The sequence below is a fragment of the Propithecus coquereli genome, unplaced genomic scaffold (genome assembly GCF_000956105.1).
Source record: "Propithecus coquereli isolate 6110/MARCELLA unplaced genomic scaffold, Pcoq_1.0 Scaffold209, whole genome shotgun sequence".
NCBI classification, from domain to species: Eukaryota; Metazoa; Chordata; class Mammalia; order Primates; family Indriidae; genus Propithecus; species Propithecus coquereli.
The window spans coordinates 4,555,136-4,576,616 of NW_012145967.1; the positions used below are offsets into that span (position 1 = coordinate 4,555,136).

The 21,481-nt window shown below is 44.2% G+C and overlaps 1 protein-coding gene across 1 annotated transcript in view; it reads right to left on the reverse strand.

Moving 5' to 3' along the window:
• The window catches only part of NCAPD3 (non-SMC condensin II complex, subunit D3), an 81,757-nt gene continuing 60,276 nt past the window's right edge, over positions 1-21,481 (reverse strand). The window contains exons 22-34 of the mRNA XM_012644275.1: positions 20,669-20,907; positions 19,671-19,750; positions 13,654-13,791; positions 13,193-13,326; positions 12,758-12,957; positions 10,322-10,432; positions 8,327-8,509; positions 6,670-6,836; positions 6,308-6,447; positions 5,258-5,335; positions 723-794; positions 577-637; positions 1-488 (exon numbers count right to left, since the gene is read on the reverse strand). Of these exons, the coding sequence (XP_012499729.1) occupies positions 380-488; positions 577-637; positions 723-794; positions 5,258-5,335; positions 6,308-6,447; positions 6,670-6,836; positions 8,327-8,509; positions 10,322-10,432; positions 12,758-12,957; positions 13,193-13,326; positions 13,654-13,791; positions 19,671-19,750; positions 20,669-20,907 (1,712 nt within the window). The 3' untranslated portion in view covers positions 1-379. The remainder of the gene's footprint in view (positions 489-576; positions 638-722; positions 795-5,257; positions 5,336-6,307; positions 6,448-6,669; positions 6,837-8,326; positions 8,510-10,321; positions 10,433-12,757; positions 12,958-13,192; positions 13,327-13,653; positions 13,792-19,670; positions 19,751-20,668; positions 20,908-21,481) is intronic.

Consider the following 21,481-nt stretch of genomic DNA (forward strand, 5'->3'; position numbering starts at 1 on the left):
TTATAAAAGAAAGCTGAAGTTTTTAAGTTATGTTCCTTAAAGACCAGATAATAGCTTATCCGAATGGACATGGACGCTTTCAAATGGAATAACGTTATAACATTAAATAGCTTAAGTTTAGGATAGAAAATCTAAATCTGGCATTTCTCTATTATTTTACAATTTTAACCACAGACGTCATGAAGGGCAGTTAAAAGGCTGGCCAGCTGCGAGGAGATGAACAGCTGGAGCGCTGGGGTCCCGAGGGGCTTGGCTGTTCCATGATGAAGCGTCACTCCAGGCGTACGGAAAGGGATCCGTCAGCCTTTCCACGTGCAGGAAACAACAGTGTCTCCTCAAGGGCTCTTGCTGTCCTGGACACTCCCTGGAATGCACCGTTTCAGTTGGCTGTCTTCAGAGGGGTCTTTCGGAGGGACCTCCTGCTGGGGTTTGGGGTGTTTTTATTCCTGGCTGGAGACTTCACATTCCACTGCTGGGGCTGTGGAGGCCTAGGAAACACAAGGTATAGTCATTCTGGAACTAAAAAAAAACCGTGACAAAAATGTCACCTCAAAAGGAACTCTTCAGTAAACTTACGGTTTATCAGGCAACGATAAACATAAAATGTCATTTCCTTGACTCTGGACTTCAATTTTCTCTGGAAGGGAGTCAAACACAAATTCAGTATTTCCAGCACTTCAAAGGCAGCTAACTATCAGTCTAGAAGGAAACCGAGAACTTGCCTTTGACTGAAGGAGTCCGTGGGGTCCCTATGTAACTGACCCCTGCTCCAAAGGTGACGTCATTGATGGTCTCTGGGTAAAGGGGAAACACCAGTGTTAGTTAAAAGCTGGTACGAAACAGCCATCAAGAGGTTTCTGTCCTACTTGTCACCTCGACCTTGGCCCAGGGCCTGACACTGTTGAAGGCTCCTTCCTCCTGTAAACTCTCCTTCAGGTCTCTCCCGACTTCCTTTCTCTCGGCATGGCCCTCGCGCGGCTGCTCCGCCGGCCCCTCATCAGTCACTGCTCGCCGTCTCTGGCTTCTCCCCACCCCCGTGTCGTCTGTGACTGCCCACATGCCAGTGGCTGTCACCTCCAGCTCATACCTCCCTCCTGCGCCCCAGTTCTCCTTCCTACTGTGCCTCACCTGGCTCTCCTGAAGACACTTCACCAGCTCATTCATTACCTCCACCCCACGACATGTTCCTCCTATATTCCTGGCCAATAAATGGTCCCGTCCCAGCTAGAAATACAGCATCGTGGGCTTCTCCACATGGAATCCGTAACCAAGTCCTGTCATTCTACCTTCCAAGTGTCTGTTCATCCCGGTTCCCTGTCGCCCTGCCTCTACCCCCAGCCCTTGAACTCCTGAGGTGCCGTCCTCCCAGGGCCTCCCCTTCCAGTGCACCCTCAAGGCAGGAGAGCAAGTGTCAGGACCGCAGACTGCCGAGCAGACGCGCCGTGAACTGTGGCTCTGTGTCTTAGCAGTTGTGTGAACTTCTCTAACAACCTCAATTCCTCACCTCGTAAATGGGGATACAAATGTACCTACCTCACAGGGACGTTGTCAGAATTGAATGACATTATTTATGTAAAGTGTTTAACATTAATTAACTGCCATGAGAGTTGTATTTAACTCACTCTAATTTTTTTTTTTTTTTTTGAGACAGAGTCTCACTCTTTTGCCCAGGCTAGAGTGAGTGCCGTGGCATCAGCCTAGCTCACAGCAACCTCAAACTCCTGGGCTCAAGCGATCCTTCTGCCTCAGCCTCCCGAGTAGCTGGGACTACAGGCATGCGCCACCATGCCCCGCTAATTTTTTTTCTATATATTTTCAGTTGTCCGATTAATTTCTTTCTTTTTTAATAGAGACGGGGTCTCGCTCTTGCTCAGGCTGGTTTTGAACTCCTGAGCTCAAGCAATCCACCCGCCTCGGCCTCCCAGAGTGCTAGGATTACAGGCGTGAGCCACCGCGCCCGGCCTAACTCACTCTAATTTTGACCCTGGGGATGCATGAAGCATATACAAAATCTTGTTGATGTTCTTCTTGTTAAAATTGACAATTTAATTCTTAAAACATGGATTAAATGAATAGAAGTCGATAAATTTTGTTTTTCTATTTATGTTTACCTTTAAATTACGCTCAAAAGGTTTTATTCTATTTTCATTATAAAACACTGTGGCCCCAAGAAAAACTTCTGATTTTTCTGTGTGGCAGTCAACGTGTTAACACAATATCTGGCATAGCTAAGTGCTGAAGAAATGTTGGCAACTACTGTGATTTAACAGCTACTATCCCCTACGTCACTGGAATTATGTTTAATTAAGAAGCTGGTAAAGTTACTGCCCTGCTTAGACACTCTGATAGCTCCATGTTCAGGAAAGCCTAAAATCCACCCTCGACCTGAGCTGGCCTCAAGCTGACTTTACAGAGTCACTTGATGTGCAGGCTCCCGCGCGCGCGCATGCGCACACACACACACACACACACACACACACACGTGCGTGTGCACAAAGACTCTCACACTGAGCTGGCCGCAAGGTAACTTTACAGACTCACTTGACATACACATACACACACACACACACACACGCCAGCTATGGTCCACCCATGCTCACCCGTCCGAGTTGCTAAGCAGCCTGTGTCTGCACACTCAGCTTCTCTGCCTCCCCCCATCTGACTTCAGCACACCACCCCGTCTTTGAGAGACCCGGACGGTGCAGCCCTGCCCCTGTGGTGCTGTATGTTTGTATAAGCTCCCATCTCAGGAACAAAGCACATGCCCACTGAGCCTGCTGTCCTTTCTGCAAGCACATTTGTGAAGTAAGCTTCAGAGTTCTTCCTATTCTCTGCATACTTTATCTTCCTATGAGAACAGACTGTATCCTTCTAGTCTACATTTTAAAGCTCATCAGTGCACTGCAGCGCTATGTACCTGATGGCTACTCAAGCTTCCTTATTAGACTGGTGGAGAACTCTATCCTCATCACTGCCATGAAGACAGCTCGGTCTGCTTATTCCTCTTTCTGGGAGGTCTTGCCTTATGCTGTCGTTAGAAATTCCCTTTCCTTGCAAACACATTGCTTTTCCTGTTTGGAAGCCTGTGTGCACTCCAGGTAGTAAGTCTCCCACCTTTACAAAAGTCCCTGTGTGGTGGCTCTTAAATTCCTAATGCACTGTGCTTAGACTCAAAGGCAGAAGCATCTTTACTGCCTGAATTGCAGCAGTAAGAGAGACTTGCTAAACGCTCCCAAAGACTTTCAGTTAAAATCCTAGGCTTTTTAACTCATTTCCACTTAGCAAAACCACTTTGTTTGTGTTGAATACCTCTGGTGTGCTGCAATATTGAGCCGGGTGGCATTTCTCCTGCTAGCTTTGAAGAGCTGAGACACTTCCTGACAGTCACCCCCACTTAAACTTAGAGTTGTCAAAAGAATCTGTATTTATAAACTACAGAGAAAACAGAACTAAGTGCTTTTAACTTGTCTAGTAATTCTTCCAAGGAGAGCTAATAAGAGACCCTTCTTCAAGCATTTCTTCCTGGTTCAGCATAAAGAGAGATGGCCGGAAATTGCATCAATAGGACTACTACCCTCGAGGCTAGAGAAAGAACAAGTACTGCAGGATCCGATGGCACCTGAGAGTCTTATGTTCAGTGCAAAGGTAGCTCCGCACATGCAAACGAGAGCAGCATTAACACGCCTCGCCCGGTCCTGCCGCTGAGGAACACAGGCTGCTAGGGACCAGCCACGGACTGAAATGAGGGACTCAGGGCAAAACTTGAGTGAGATGCACTCTCCCCGTTTCTTCAGCATCTATGGTACCAGCTGCCAAAACAGAAGCACTTGGTACTCCTGAGCCAGGGACGCAGAACAGACAGCAAACTCTTCTGTTTGAAAGAGGCTGCCGTTTTTACACACACAACATTGCATCTCTTCAATATATACGTACCCAAAATTACCCACTGCCTTTAATGACATAAGCTGTCATGATTTAGTTGTCATCTGAGGAGAGGTGGGTTGGGATAATGTCCTGGATGAAAATTATCTATAATCCATTAAATGTTTGCTAAGACCACAGCGTCACAGGTAAAGAACCAACAGCAGCAGCTAGAACACAGTAGGGACTCAAATACAGGAACTGCGTAAGATGTGAATGAATGAACGATGTGCTCCCTTGCTACCTGTTCCCATCTCCTTATGCCCAAAATCAGGATCGGAGGGAGGCTGGGACGGGGCACAGAAGTGGGACCAGGAGGCCTGAGCCCCCAGCTCTGCCGTCCAGCTGACCACTGAACAGTTCCAGGCACTGGGGTAGGCCCTGTGAGACGTGAAATGGCTTAAAACGAATAGGCAGGGTGGACGATGAACACAGGAGTATGGGGAGTGTCATGAGAAGGTCAGTGCCACGGGAGGGGCGCCTGCTCTGGCCTGGAGGTCAGGGAGGGGGCAATCCAGACGGGACACGGCGTGTGAAGGCCGTCAGGGAGGAGTGTGCCCTGCTGCCGGCACTCCAGGAGGACTAGGACACGGCTGGGGTGGGGAGAGTACGGTGCACGCAGGATGCACCAGGCAGGGCCGTGGAAACGACACTGCAGATCTGGACAGTAGGAATTTCTTTTTTTTTTTTTTAAGGGATGGGGTCTACATTTCCCAGGCTATCCTTGAAGTCCCGGTCTCAAGAGATCCTCCCACTTCAGCCTCCCTAGCAGCTGGGACCACAGGCACATGCCAGCATGCCCAGCTAAGAGTTTCTTCGTACTATCATTTTCTCAAAATAATGGTTTTTATGGGGCTTGAGACAAGAAGCAGCTATATAACAAAATATGGGAAAAAACATTCTACTTGTCTAACTCATCTACACTTTGAAATGCAGGTGCCGGTGCTGCCATCTGCCCGCTGCCCAGGGCAGACCTGGCTCGGCAGCACCAAGTGCACCTGCACAGCAGGGGACGCCAAGGAGGGCTGCCTCCAGAAGGGCACCGTCAGGTTGGTAACCTAACTTCTTTGCACCTGGGCATCACCACCTGCCATGTGAGGGTCCCTCACAGGTCACCGTGAAGTTTAGCAGTGCTTGACATGCAACGAATGCTCAGTTAATCATTCAGTCTCAATAACTCGCTATAATGTTGTTGACCAACAGGAGTGCCTTCAGCCAAGTATTTAACAGAAGAACTACCTTACAGTAGGAAAGAGTTTTACTACAACTCTAGCAAATAAATAATGACTGTAGGGGAGACCTAGGAGAAGCCAACTTACTCAAGCTGGTTACTTACTCTCAGGGGTGCTGATTGCCCGTTTAGTTACATGGTCAATAGCTCCATTGGACTCTTGCTCCAAGCTGTATGAAGATGCTAGGATAAAACAAAAAAAGTTTTATCTGTCCAAAAAAACTCAAAACAATTATCAAAGAACAAAGCAACCAAATTAAAAAACACATTTGCAAGATATATGATAAAGTTAAAAATCCCAATATTTAAAGTATTCATATAAAAAGGCAATTCAGAAAGAAATACAAATAAATGAAAATTTGAGGGGAAAAAAAGTCCATTCTTATTAGGATTAAAAAAAAAATGGAAATTAAAACCATACCATTTTTGGTCTAGAAAGCTCAGCAAAGACAATGGGAAATCATAAAACCAGTGTTTCTAGGTAGGAAAATGGACGCTCCTGTAAGAGGATAATTTGGCACAAGTTATGGAGGACAGTCTGACACTATCAAAGTTTTAAAATATTCATGGCCTTTGCTGGAAATTAATCCTACGGCTTACATACATACAAGGCTATATATATGTACAAGGATGTTTACTGTGGCATTATTTGTATTAAAAAGTTGATCTGTCTCTAGTTTAGGACTTAAAAAAAAAAGCTGAAAAACACCAATGTTTCTAAGAATAGGGTAGCAATAAACATGTATTGGTACTTCCACATATGGAATGCTATAGAGCCACTGGGAGTAAAGTTTTGAAAGAAAATTTCATGGAAAAATTTGCACTATATCTTATTATAAGCGTGTATAGGGAAGCAGGTCATAAAACAATGCACACTAAGATCACAATTTCGTAAGTGAAACAAAACGTGTGTGTGAGGAGTAGAACACTGGAGGAATGGACACCTCACTGCTGTGTGTCAGTTACATATTTCACTATTTTCCAAATCTTTTAGAATAAATATGCATTGTTTTATTACCCATAATCCTAACTGCCCAATTAATGTTGTTTTCAAGGTAAGAAAATAGAAACCATTTTGAAGGAATGAGAAGCAGGCCTGTTCTGTTTTTTGATCTCTATGTTCTCACTATGTCTGGTGCCAAACTGAAGGCTTACCCTGACTGCACGGTTTTTCCGGGCTTCCAGAAGTCAAAGTGAAAGGCAACACTCCTAAGCTCCGACTCCGGTGCCTGTTATTGGACTCCACAGCTTTCCTGACAGAATTCAGGATTGCGATGGTGCTCAGGGACATGGGCCTGTGGAGGAGAACAGACACCGAGGTTCTCACTGCAGTCCCCGCCCACTTCTGTTCAAGAGCATCCCTCAGCCACCCGCGTTCCAACCTCCCGGGGTAGAATGTGAAGAGAGGGGCAGGGCAGGTACAGTGACGACGCTCTCCCGCTGACACCTGGTTGGGACAGCAGAGCCGCCTCTGAGAACACACAATCAGCCCCCTCCGGGACCCCGTGGCCCTCTACCTGGTTTTGGGCATCAACCTGTTCAATGGCCCTGTTTCAGGCACAGGAGACAGAGTCGGTGCATGGCCAGTGCTTGGCCCAGGTGTTGAGGGCTGCCTCACAGCAGGGGACATGGCGGGATTTTCTTGGCCAGCAGGAACTGGCATTATTTCTAAACGTGGAGCAACCTGTTAGAGAAGATCAACAGAGTTTTACCTTCTAACACATTTTTTAAAGTTTTAAAAAAAACTGATATGTAATAGTTGTACATATTTTGGGGGTACGTGTGATCTTTTGATACATGCCAACAATGTGTAATGATTCAGGATAACTGGGATATCCATCACCTCAAACAAGTATCTTTTCTTTGTGTTGGGGACATTCCAATTCTTCTCTTCTAGCTATTTTGAAATACACAATAAATTAGTGTTAATGATAATCTCCTTACTGTACTATTAAACACTAGAACCTATTCCTTCTACCTCACTGTAGTTTTGTACCCAGTAACCAACTTCTCTTCATTCCCCTCTCCAACCCTTCCCAGCCTCTGGTAACTACCATTCAATTCTCTACTTCCATGAATTCCACTTTTTTAGCTCAGACATATGAGTGACAACATGAAGTATTTATCTTTCTGTGCCTGGCTTATTTCACTTATTGTAACATAATGTCCTCTAGGTTTATCCATGTTGTAGCAAATTTCAGGATTTCTGTTTTTAATGGCTGAATAATAGTCCGCTGCGCGCAGGTAACACACGTTCATCATCCACTCATTTGCGGATGGACATTCAGGGTGATTCTCTCGGTTATTGTGAATAGCGCCGCGATGAACATGCTGGTGCAGGTGTCTCTTTGACATACTGATTTCCTTTCCTCTGCGTATATACCCACAAGTGGGATTGCTGGATCATACGGTAGTTCCGTTTTTAGTTTTTTGAGGAATCTCCATACTTTTCTCCACAGTGGTTGTACTATGTTACATTCCCACCAAAAGTATACAAGTGTTCCCCTTTCTCTGTTTAACACTTTTTTTGGAATGGAACCTTCACATGCTATGAGCAAGTCCATAAATAATCTATTTTAAAACCATACCATCCCTGGGCAAGTAGAACTTCCTCTTCAGAAACAGAGTATTACTAGCAAACTGCCACATGTAGATGTTGTGGCATTAAAGAGAAAAAATAATAAGTTAGTTTGTCCTCATCACTTTTTAATTCAGCAGATCTGTCTGGACTCCTCAGGGCAGTGAGAGCATTATGCTCCTAACCGGAGCAGCAGCTAATCCCAGAAACGCCCCCGGGATGATCTGCTCTAGAGAGGGGCCTGCTGGGAGAAAGACAAGAAACTAAGACACTAGGCAGACCAGTCGCTGTAACCAAAGACCAAATAACCCTACTGCCACCTTGCTTTCTGGTGCTCACACGATTCTCCCAACTATCATTACAATGACCTTCCAGACAAATTCCCATGCCATAGCCTTGTGGGACGGAAGGCCTCGAGCTACTGGTGTATCTATCACTTATAACAAAGACACACGGTAGTGGCTAACAAGCAGTAATCCCAAAGGTCTAGCTCTGACCAACCTCTGATCATATGTGAGTTTTAAGAAATGCTGAACAGACTGACAGCAGAGAGCAGACTGGGAGTCGGGGCAAGCTGAAGCAGGCCTCACAGCTACCTGCACTGCTGGCGCCGCACCGGTGCCCTCCGCCATCCTGCTCACGTCTGCTTGCTTCGCCAGCTCTTGCTCCTGGGCTAGCTGTTCGTTATACTTCTTCATGTCATACTCAAGTTCTGACGCCAGCTGTTTGTCAACTGCAAAGAAATCCTTGACTTCGTCTCGGTAATCCTGCATCACCTCCTGAAACAGACCCAGAAGCATCCTTTAATGTTTTCTTGAATAAAAACATAAGGTCTCCAACATGACTTGATAAATAATAATAAGAACAATTACAAGTAATTATTATTATAAACAGTTGTTTATAATTGTTTATAATTACTGTTCTCCATAGTGGCTGTACTACCTTACATTCCCGGCAACAATGTACAAGCGTTCCCCTTTTTCCATTTAACATTTTTTTTGGAATGGAATCTTCCAAAAAGCAAGTGAAGATTTACATTACTGAAAGCAAACTATTTCCATTAACACTAGCTAACGGGTATAATGGAATAGTCCGAGGAAACACCAACCATACTTATGAAGACCACAGAAGCATGTGAACATGATGGGAGATATTAACCAACAGTTCTGATCTCTTGGGAAGCTTCTATCTGCCAGTTAGCAGGAAATCTCCAAGGTTTCTGATGTGAGAAAGAGAGTCCTGGCCCAGGCAGGGCCTCTGGAGCACGTCCCAGGAAGCAGTGCAGTCTAAAAGCTGCTCCTCTGCCTACATTAGCTTTCCCCATAGCCTCACAGGGGATGAAAACTAAGGCTCTAATCCCATTTTTTGTGGCCTCTTCTGAAGATTTTCTAGAAAATCTTTTATCATATGTGGGTAAGAACATTCTTAGGTCTTAAAGAGGTCTACTAGGGACAAGGCCACTTTGCTAAAAGAAACCATTTCATCTAACAGTATTAGAGGGAGAAAATATCTATTGCAGCTCTAACCAGGAGGGGAGTCCCAACAAAGAGAAGGAAATCCATCATCTCTCCAGCTGCCACTCAGAGTGGGCTCCACAGGCTAAAGAAGAGAATCACTGTACTATCAGGCGACTGTGTGGCCATCCTGTGAGCATGTGCCCAGAAACAAGAGACACACTTCTTTTTCTTGAATGTTTAAGCAGTCTATTTGGGATCCAAGCTCTTTCTTTTTCCTTTTTGAGGTCTAAAACAGGCCAACAGAAATATAAGAATAATCGGAAGTTCTTATTTTTGCCATACAATGCATGCTTCTTTCCCACCTTAGCTTCTTTGGATAAAAAGCTACTTGAAAAACTATATTCAATAATTTCATTTAGCCTTTTTTGGAAAAAAAATTCATAGTATTTTTTGAGGAAGAAAAACACATAATGTGAACAGAGAAATAACTCTGTTGAATTAAATGAAAAAAATGTTGCATTTATTTCTGAGTAGCAGATTTTGCAGAATGGCCCGAGGCCTCACTTGGTTCTGCACTGCAAGTCAACACATCTTGGCTTTGCCCAGACTGGGCCTTCTCAAGGTGCCCCTGCTGCACAAACAGTGAAGCCAGGTGTGGTAGCCCCTGAGGGAGTCGCTACAGGGCATCTATTATATTGCCTGACTTGTCAATCTGAGACGGTGTTAGAGGTGAACACCCCGAAATTAAATATGATGACCAACTTGCACTTTACCCCTCCCCAGGCTGAACTACAATGATGACTTTGTTCTGACCCCAGCTGAGAAGATCTTCAAAATGGAATCTAATCCCACCAAGGATGTGCCTGGCTCAGCACGGTGGGTCAGCTCTTCAGAAGCCCAGCTGCGTGGAAAAGGGCAGGGGTGACTTCAGTGGAACCCACAGTCAAACTCTCCATCTTCCCCACCACAGCCACAGGCCTGCCCGGCAAGTGTCTCTCTACACAAACCGGGGTAATATTGGTTTTGCAGCATTTGGAGTTATCATTCACTAACTGAACCATCACAACTGGCAGAAGATCCTCAGCGGTGAGCTGCAGGGGGACAATGACCCCAAAAGCACAAACTCATCCTTACCCTGAGATAGTTCATGAGTTCCCGCAAGGCTGGGATCTTATTTTTCTCCAGCGCAGTCTTCAGGGAGATGATAATTGGAATAATATTTTCTATGAAATTCCTCTTCTGAACCTGCAGTAACACAAACAAAGGCATGCCTTAGATGTATAAACTTCTGGAAGGCAAAGGCTTTTCCTTGATCTAGTTCTTTTAGTAGAGCCGATCTAGCATACTATGTTAAGTTTATATTTTACTTTTGATTATGATACTGGGAATGTATAAGACCCCCTGCTTTTTTCCTGGAGACTTTATAAGCATTACCTCAAAACACTCAGAAGGCTTTGTAAAGTAGGGCAGGATAAATACTAGTCATATTTTCCAACTGAGCAAAAGGAATTAGAAATATGTTAAGTAACCTGGCAAAAAGCTCTAAATCTCCACACAAACCCCTCATGAGCCTGGGTTCATGCTCCACATTCAGTCCCTCCATTTGACATCCTCCCTTTTGGAATGAAAACCAGGTCACACCGGCTGCCCAGAGAGACATTCTGTATTCCTGCTGGTGAAGGGACAGTGGTCTAACAATGGTTGGGCATGAAGACAGCCAGCTTTGTTTCTCTCTCTCTTTCTTATCTGTATGTGTAACTTCGCACATATTTAGGAAGTTCTACATATTTACATAGTACCTAAATTTGACTAAGTCTTCAAAATCTTTACCTTGAATGATCACTAACCACAAATATTTTGCAATAAATCTCTTAGAATTAAAAATAGTTCATTATAGTAGCCCATATATGCAAGTTTTATCCTTCTGAAGCTGAAAGTACTCTTTCTTCTCATTTAAAATCACATGTATGTTTCTTTCTTGTAAACCATTCATTTCTAAAAAGTCTTATCAGAGTTCCTGAAACAGGAGGGCAATATGTAGAGAGATGAACAATTTAATAAAACTGAACCTGAGCAGTTGGTAGTTTAGTTTAGTCTTAAAAAGTGGTTTAAATGTGTTCACTCAAGTATTATCAAGCACCTTCTCTGTTCCAGGCACAGAGCGATCCTCCAGGGATTCAGAAATGAAGCCAAGAATCCCTGCCCTCCGGCTGCTCCTACGCCAGTGCACGTCTGTCACGGTGAAGGGCATGAGGTGACGAGTGGCAGGGTGCTGGGGGTGTAAGTGTGAAGGTGGGATGCCTGGGAAGGCGTGCGCATCGGAGAAGATGACACTGAGGGTGTGTGGGGATGAGGCGGGCAGGAGGAGCAGTGCACGGCGGCCTGGAATGGAGGCCAGGAGCAGGACGGAGGGAGGGCTGGAGGGCTGGAAGGAACACCAGGAGTTCTGTGTGCCCTTGAAGAAGAATCAGGGTTTTATGCACAAGACAACAGGAAGCCACCAACATAGTTTTAAAAGATATCACCAGTGAGGCATAACTTACATACCATGAATTTTCTCATTCATTTTAAGTGAACAGTTTCATGAGCTTTGTCAAAAGTCTGCACTGAGTAACCAGCAGCACAGACTCACGATCCATGACCCCAAAGTTCCCACTGCCCCTTGCAGTTGACAAGCCTCTAGTCTATTTTAAGTAGGAGAATAAAATGATCAAATCTGGACTTAAGAAAGTCCCAGCTACTCGGGAGGCTGAGGCAGAAGGATCGCTTGAGCCCAGGAGTGTGAGGTTGCTCTGTGAGCTAGGCTGACGCCATGGCACTCACTCTAGCCCAGGCAAAAGAGTGAGACTCTGTCTCAAAAAAAAAAAAAAAAAAAAAAAGACCTTTCTGGCCGCAAGGTGGTGCATGGCCTGCAACGGAAACAAACTAGAAATACGGTGCTAAGAAAACTACTGGAAATGGCACAGGCTCAAGTCAAGTCAGAACCACAGAGACAGATCTGTAAGATAAAAACAGGCAGGATCTCTTAGCAAAGTGGATGTGATCAAAGTCTACTTCTTTGGGGTCAAAAGCCTTCAGGGGTCAGGTGGGAAATACAAGTCGGTGATCCAGGCCAGGCACGAGACACTGGGCCTGGTGAGGACTATGGCAACTGAGCTCCCCTCAAAGCCGTTCGGTTCAAAGAGAGCACGGGCTTGGCAAGCTGGACTCCACTCTGCAGTGGCACCGGGCTCCCTTCTGGATAACTTGGTAGACAATGGTTCCCTTCTCCACCCCCAACTGTGGGAAAAGGAACAGACGAACAGCAGAATGAAAGGAGGACTGATTCAGTTTTGACAGAGTAAGTCTGCAGCGCTTGTGGCACATCCAGGCAGTGAGCGGAACTGGGATCAGGCTCAGAGAGAAGGTGGGGCTGGAAACGCAGATTTGAGAATCATCACCACCTGGGCAAGAGTTAAGGCCACCGGCAAGAATGAAATCAGGATCCTGGGTATACCACCAAGATTTTGGGGGCAGATGGGAAGCACAGGGGTGCGAGCAGGCCTGTTTAGGGAAGAACAGCACACTTACTTGTGAGATGAGCTGCTTCTGGGCTTCCTGCATGACTACATTTGCCAAGGCCATGTCATCTTCTTCCACAAGGAGGTCCTTATCCGGTTTAGATCTCATTGCCAAAAGCTTGATCTCCTTTGAGCTGAGGACCTCAAACGTGTCTGAGAGTAACTCACTGGCTTCCAGGTCCAGGGGCAGGATGCCGTCGGCGAAGCACGCTGGGAGAAAGCGTACAAGACCATCTTCTGAGAAACGCTCCAGTCCACGGGGAAGGTGCAATTCACAGACCCAGGGCCACTGGGGGCTGCCACGGGGTTGCCTGGGTATAGCCCATACCAAACAAGGACAAGATGACAGAGGTCTTCCTGTCACTTGCTACAGACCTGCTGGGCCATTATCAACACAGGACTGCATTTTTAAACACATGTTTTATCCCGAACACACCAAGCCTACCCAAAATACTAAGGCAGATTTTGGAAGTGATATTGAATCGCTGTTCATCTGTGAAGTGCTCTAGAAGAAATTTGTAGATTTTCATTCGTCTCTCCTTGTTTGACTTTCCCTTCAGTGAAAACAGCCGCTTCTCTCTGTGGCACAACAGGACAATTTTACTGCGTCACGTGGGCATGGGTGACAAGGACTTAATACAGCATTTTAACAGCATCCTAAAAGCCACATGCCAAAGGCTCGAGCCCACTGCTGAGATCCCAGCGTTCGTCACAGACACTCCCTTAGGAATCTATCCTCAGGAGTGCACTTTCTTACATCGTCCTGCCAAGGAAAATAACGACCACCACAGTGAACACCTGGGTCGGGTCTGCGTCCAACCACTGTGTACAAAACAGCCAGACCCCTCCCGAGGCGCCCCGGCTCTTACCGAGAGACAAGGAGACCACCTCGGCGGCTTCACTGACCTCTCTGACTGGGGGAACTTGTTATACTTCTCATGCTTCTCATAGTTATTGAAGTGGAAAATACACTCGATGAAGTGCTGGAAGAACATGACGGGGTTCCTCTTCAGCAACAGATGAGCCAGGCAAAACTCCCCAAAGCTGTAAGGAAGGAGAAACAAAAGAAAGAGTCCCATTTGCTATTCGCCAACAGCTTCTGAATACACCAAGAACTCTGCCAAGCAGAAGAAAGCTGTACGTAACAGTGATGGACCCTAAGTCTGTCCCAACAAGCAGCTTCATCAGATCAGACGCAAGAGAGTTTAGCTTATTTGGTCTGTCCTCACTCCCCAGCTTCCTTCTGAATCCAAGGTTAGTATGAAGCTTTCTCTACCAAGTTTCCTTTCAAAATTCACGCAAGGTGCTGTTACCCAGCTGTACTTCAAGTGGGGAAAACCAACCAACCACCCCAAACTGCCTTTGCAAGCAGGAGCCAGCGTCCTTAAGGCTGATGCAATGACAGTGGTCACCTGAAAGAAACACCTGGCCTTCATCCCCCCACTTCAAGTTTGCTGTCCACAATAATGAACAAAAACCAATTCTAGGAACTGGAACTGTTTTTCAAGAATAGGATTAACGACAAGAGCCTCACAGTCTGGATCAGCAGGGCAAGCGCCCTCCTCCAAGTAACCGACTCTCAGGGAGCCCGGGGCGCTCTCCTTCCACCGGTGCCTCCAACACATCTGTGCAGTGCCACTCGAGGGACACAGATGCCACCAGCACCCAAGGAAGGTTTCCAAAGCCAAATGTAAATAGACAAAAGCCAAACTGTTCAACTATAGCTACGGGACAGTTTCTGTTTTATCATGAGAGCAGGTGAGAGAATGCGAAAGCGCTGGTTTTTGCTTAGGGGTCAACCTAAGGCAGTGCAGGGCTCACTGTGGTCCACTCATACTGTCGAGACCAAAGTTTTCATTTCGTTTCAGAGCTCAGATGCAATTCCACCTATACAGGAGCACCAGGCAGCTCTCCACAATCCCTGCGGCTTACACGTGGCTTTGGAGCACATCAGGACTTTACGTGAGATTTATGTTCCCCTTCCCCTACTGTTGTGCCTTAGGATAAGATTCAAATCCGTCTGCATTCATAGCATACACAACAATTAAAAGTCAGAGAAGGTAGCTGAGAAATCATGATGGAAGTAAGCCTCGATGAAAATTTCACTGCAGATAATCACACTTGGACTATTCACCTAGGAAATAAGGGGGCAGCCTGACTTATAAATATGAAAACAGAACAAATAAAACTCTATTTAAAAAAATGAAATTCCCTGAGGAAAATTCACTTAAGGCCAGCTAGAAGCACCTGTTTGATCTAAGAGTACTCGGTATATTTTGCACAAACTATGATGTTTAGCAACCCAGGTATGAAAGACAAAGAAGGTCACAGCATCAGATGAAGTTCCTTCTAAACAAGGGTTACTGTGGTAAACTGTGACAAGAATGGAGAAAACCACTAAATAAAAAATATCCCCCAAAGAAACAAACAACAAGGATTCACCTTCTGTGGCATTTTATTACAGTTAACCTACCACAGCACAGCAGTTGCCAAGTCTACCTGAACTTTCTCCTTAGATCTGAAGCCATTTATAGGAAAATGTAAAACCAGATAAAGTCAGTAATTCTTCAGGAAGAGGAGCTGCTTTGAGCGATGACTTGATCTCAGATGCCAGTCTACTAGCTTAGGTCAGGAATCCGCACAGGCAAAGGTGACCAGCCAGCAAAACACTGCAGAGTCTAAGCCCTAGTGAAAAACCGGCTTAACTAACTATACAGATAAATTCAATAGCAACATAAAAACTACGCCAAGGCTGAAAGCAGCGTCACAGAGCTTTCCATCCTGAGAAGCCAGAAGCCACAGTCAAAGCGTAATATCCAGGATTCATCTTTGCTGCTGCATTTATTGGGACTTTATTAAAAAGGCAACTTTCATCCTTGATTAGAATAAGACTCACAGCTCCCACCAGCTTGATAAACTGGGGAAGAGGGACTATTTTGTTTTTTGTTTGTCTGCTGAAAAGTTAAAAGAAATGAACATTCCAGATAATATGTCCTGGAACATCGCTTTGGAGTGACAGAGGTGGCACTCTCCAGGTACTTGGATTAGAAAACCTCAACGCTCTCAAGAAGTCTTGGTAAGTTCATAGCTCAACCAGTATCCTTTCCAACCTCTCCTTTTCCCACAGGACAACTACCAGGAACCACCCAAAACCGCTCCACCAACTCAGGGACACTGTCTAGAGACCTTACAGCATCAACTGCATTATGTGCAAAACAAAGGGAAGACCAGCTCAGTCTGAGTTATTACCTTGTTATAACCGTGTAAAAGGAAATTATCATCCTTACTAAGAACTGAAATCCATTACTCAAACAGCCCAATGAGGCCACAAAGGAAGAGCAGTCAGCTCACTTCCATTTTCAGCTTTAGTAGAAAACATAAAAATCTGACCTCTTTCAGATTTCTTTGCAAGTCAAATGCCATTCGGACGCAGATATCCGTTCAACAAAGTCTGCAGCTAATGAATTCATGTTTCTCGTCTGGCCTACAACATGTCTACTCAGGGTAGGACTGAGGGCTCAGACCCACTTATGCCAGAACTCTGTTTGAGGCTTGAAGCAAGCATTTCCCACATCCAAGCCCCTCGTGTTATCTATCTAGGCTCCCCTCATCTCTATCTCATTCCTACATTGCTGTTTCTTTTCTCCTCATCTGACATCCCATGACTCCGTGCTCTTGCCTTGAACCTTTCTACTGTGTACTCTGCACTCCAGGTTCCATGATGAATCAAGTCCTTACCCTCTGTAAGTGACTCTGAGCACTCACTGTGCTTCCTCTTCATAAATGACAGCTGGCTCACCCCTAAGGACACCATTTCTCTTACGGCCCTGTCAAAGGGAGGCTGCTTCATCTCTCACATCCCACAGAGGATGAGGACCACATTTCACAGTGCCCTCATGTCTTCATTCATTCATTTACCAAATGTTCATTACGTCTGCTTGGTTTCAAGCTCTGTTTCAGGTGCTAGGGATATAGCAGTACACAAAAAGCCTCCGCCCCTCAGGAAGCCCCTATGTAGGGGGCAGATTGATGCTTTATAGACAAGATGAAGTGTGCCCCCAAAAGTGCTCTGAAGAACAAGGAAGCTAGAAAAAGGTACAGGGAAGGGAGGGGAGTCTTGGCCACTGGCTATAGCAGACACACAGACACAGACACACACAATGCTTCCCCCACCTGGTCCAGCCGATGGCCTCCAGCCCTTTCTGCTGGAGCCCCCGTACCTACCTACTGTGCTCCCTACTCTCCTAGTTTTTCACTCCATTCAAAGCCCAGCAGGACTCCATACAGATGAGCTCATGTAACACCCTAACTTTCTATCTTCATTGCCTGCAGTAACCTCACATTCGTTCTCCACATCACCATGCACAGCCATGTCCCGGACCCTGTCAGCACACTGCACATCAGTCCCCACTCATGGGCAGCCTGCTGATCCTTCCAGCTGTCTGACTTCCTCGGCCCCATCCTACTTGTTCCGCAACTCCACTAACTCCTCTAGACAGTTGAGTAACCCCCTTTCCTCCCAAACCAAGCCATCTTTGTCTTTTCTCCCTTTTCTATCTCAACTCAATGGCCCATTATTTGAGTCACTTTTTTGCCTTGACTCTCTCTGCCCTGCCTCCTTGTACCTCTGCAGCATTTGCCCAGTTAAACTAAAACAATCCACTTGTTACTAGCCATTGCTCTGTGACTACCATACTACAAGGCCACCACCTAGTGGGCAGAGGGGAAAATATATCATACAATTTCGTAGCTTTCAAATTTGGGGTTTATCTCACCAATTAAAAATGTCACATAGGCTGGGCGCAGTGGCTCATGCCTGTAATCCTAACACTTTGGGAGGTTGAGGCGGGAGGATTGCTTGCTCATGCCAGAATCTTTAGGAAATCCAGCTGGACCAAAAAAATTCAATAGGTTCCGCCACACTGGTCTCTTGCTAAGATCTGCATTAGCAGAGACGTATGAATAATGTACATTAGGGTATTTAATGTAAACAGATAGGCCTAGCCTTTGGCCTAAAATATTAGAGAGCAAGTCAGACACAGAAAGATAAATACCACCATGCTCTCAATCATATATAGGAGCTAAAAAAAGATGAGGTCATAGAAGTACAGAGTAGAACTGTGGTTATTAGAGGCTCAGAAGGAGAGGGGGAGAGGTTGGTTAAAAGATACAAAATTACAGCTAGATAGAAGGAATAAGTTCTACTGCCCCACAGCACTCTAGGGTAAATATAGTTAATAATTTACTGTATATTTTCAAAAAACTAGGAGAGGATTTTGAATGTCCCACACATAAAGAAATGAAATGTTTGAGGTGATGGATATGCTGATTACCTGATTTCATCATTACAGGTTGCATGTATGTATCAAAATATTACTCTGTATTCCACAGATATGCACAATTATTACATGTCAACTAAAAATAAAAGGAAAAAAGTCAGCTAAAAATCAACTAAAAATAAAAGGAAAAAAATCAAACTGTAATATAAATTACAGTTAGCAAATGCAGTCATCAGCTTTTCCAAGCTGAAAATCATAGTCCACATTTGAACCATGGTTTTAACAAACCCAGAATGCAGAGATAAAATGGAAAGACTTAAGGGGGAAGTATCAAAATGCTAGAAGAGCACTGATAATCTTACTACAATATAAAGTATCTCTTTATCTGCCCATCTAATTTCTTTCTGACTGATGCCCTGACCACCCATGCATGTAGGTTCTGCATATATTTTATGCACTGATTAATGCTCTTTGTAATATACATGTATAGCAGCTAACAAAAGTGAGGGAGAACAAGAAAAATGCAGGTTAAATGACCAATCTTACCCCCCAGGCTCATCATCTGAGCACATTCCAAGCACTTGTCATTATGCTGCTTCTGGGGTATGCATTGTGCAGAGAGGGTCATGAGAGTCAGTACTACCCCGATGCACTGAGAAGGTAAGAGGGTGCTGCATAGCTATCTTGGTTCCTTTCCCAATTATGCAGTGACAGCCTTAGCTGTACGCTTCTGGCTCTAGACAATGTTAATTAGAATGTTAACCTTCTGCTAGTTTGTTACGTGAAATGTTCCTCCTTGGAAAATTATATTCAAAGAAAACTGAGCAGAAATACTTCCACAGAACCCAGACTAAATTACTGGTAGCTATATTAAGAACCACAGGGACCCATTATTATAAGCTATTTATAGTTAATGAACTCTATAAAGACGTTTCCCCCACTGTGGTAGCTTCTGAAATGGCATTCAACATTGTATTTTCCAATGGCAGACTTGCTTTAAAAAGAATTATTCATATAACATAATCTAGGGTAGGAAATTCTATCAGACCATTTCTCAACCCCTTGAAAATAAATATTAAAAAAAATGATACAGGGATAGGAATTAACAATTGCCAAGTGACTCCCCTCCTGTTCGATTTTCAAGAAACACCCATTTCCAAGTAGCCTTGTAATTTGTATATTGATTTCATACTATGCAATTTCATCTTAATTCCTAGAATTTTTGCATTATAATTTCTGCACTTAAAAGAAAGCCTGAACTCTTTATCAAAATTAACATTTATTTGGCTTAGAAATCAACACAGTCAAGTCAGTATTTAGTGGCTACTATTCTATAGTTTAACATGACAAAGACATATACTGTTCTTCATCACTCCTTTAGGAAAAGCAAACAATGTTAGCAAATGCAGTCAATGCTGAGATTATTTAATGATGAATCTGAATTTTTTTTTTTGTAAAACTTGCATACAAAATAAAGCTTTGTTAGATAGCTTAGTATAAAATCTGCTAACTTTTCTGGCAACTACCAAAAGTTCACTAAATCCTAAATAATTTAACTCTAAACCAATTTGATGGAAAAGAAATCTAGCGTATACCAGAAATGAAGCAAACTGTTAGTAGTCTTACACATGAGGAAAAGATTACCTGGCAATGTCTGGGTTTGAATCTATCAGAGTGCTGACAAATCGAAAGAACAGAGAGCCCTTCCATTTCACAAATTCCTCCTGCACAAAGAGAAGCCAGCATTATTTCAAGACGTGTTAATGTACAAGCTTCACTGTACGTAGTCACTCAGCCACCTGTGGATACTCTCTAGTGATGCCACTAGAGATCTACCGTCAGCCCCTGGATCGGGCTCCGGTACACTGGCTCAGCGCGTTGGCTCTCACGTCCTGGCCATCACGAGAGCATGTGCCATTTATTAGTTACAGAGACGTGGAGGAGGATGTGCCTGGAACACACTGGACCTTCTACCATCTTTGGAAGTGACTCAAAGCACATGGCTTTAGAGGGAGAGAGCTACTGGTGCTTCCATAAGGTATGTGATTCATGAAAAGATGAGTGTATGAAACATACCAGGACAGACATACAAATTAAGTATCTTCTTTTTAAAAATCAAATATTATTTTCTCATTATAGGCCAAACATATGCTTTCAGCATATATAAAAATATCTAATGCTCTGTAGAGCTCTACAGTTCCCTAAGCTTTCACGCCCTGAGACATCTCAGTGGACCCTCAGAGCGACGCTGTGACCCAGCCCAGTGCAAACACTAGCACCTCCAGTTCACAAATGAAGAAGTGAAGTCTGAGAAACATGGGCTTGTTCCAGGTCGAGGAGAGTAACAGAAATGGAACTAGGACTAATTGTCATTTCTCCACATGGCATTTATCTGCAAAGACGAAACTTCACACTGCTTGATAGGATATCTAAACAAATACCCGAAATGAATATTCACAAGTAATGATCTGTTTGAAAGGCTGTACTAAACATTAGAAGAGTTATATTCTTAAATCAGAGATGAGACTAATTATTTTTGGATTCTATCATACTACAAAGCAAGCACATTTCCTATGCTACTCAAATATTCCCAAACCAGAAGCAATGGTGGAGGGGAGGAAGGGTCTAATCCTCATACGAACCTGCAAGAGATTGGTAAGCAAGATGAGGGTCTGCTTTCGGATGAACGGATCTGAATCCTTCAGACACATGGAGATGTTGGGAATGTACTTGTCCACCACGACAGTGTAGCGGATGCAAAGATCGCACATCACCACGATGACATTGTTGCGGACAGCCACGTCCTCGCACACCTCGAGCTCTCGCACGAGAGTTGGGATGCTCTTCTTTGCAAGATCCTCATGCTGTAAGCACAGCTTACCTGGCACAAAAGAGAGGAAGACGTCTTGTTTCTATTCTATCCTAACTCCATGCCTAAATTTTTTCCACAGAAATCTTGCTATGGATTTTACTTAATCAAAGTTAAAACATCATGCCCACAATCACAAATAACAAAAAACTAAAAGCAGACAGACTCACCCTAAATATTAGAAAGTTCAAAATACCTTTAGGAAAACTAAACTCCCACAAGGTTTCATGAGATATACACTATGGGATGTTCCTTTACACTAATAAAATCATCTTCCTTTTAAAGTCAATGTTTGCATTTTGTAGTTATCTACTTATCTGGGAAATGACCAACAAATCCTAACAGATGATACATTTTACTTTTGATTATACATGTACTCTATAGAAGCTAAATACCTTGTAATGAATTTGAAATTTGAGCTAGGTAAGTAGGAAAGAATGCTCATCTCATATATTTTATTTCTTATTCACAGTTAGGAGGGCTGCTGAGTTTTATTTGCATGTTTGCTTTGTGGTCTGGAGAATGTTTTGTTCTTATTTGTAGTCTTAGGTATTTGAAAAATAAGCAATATTACAAAAAAAGTTCA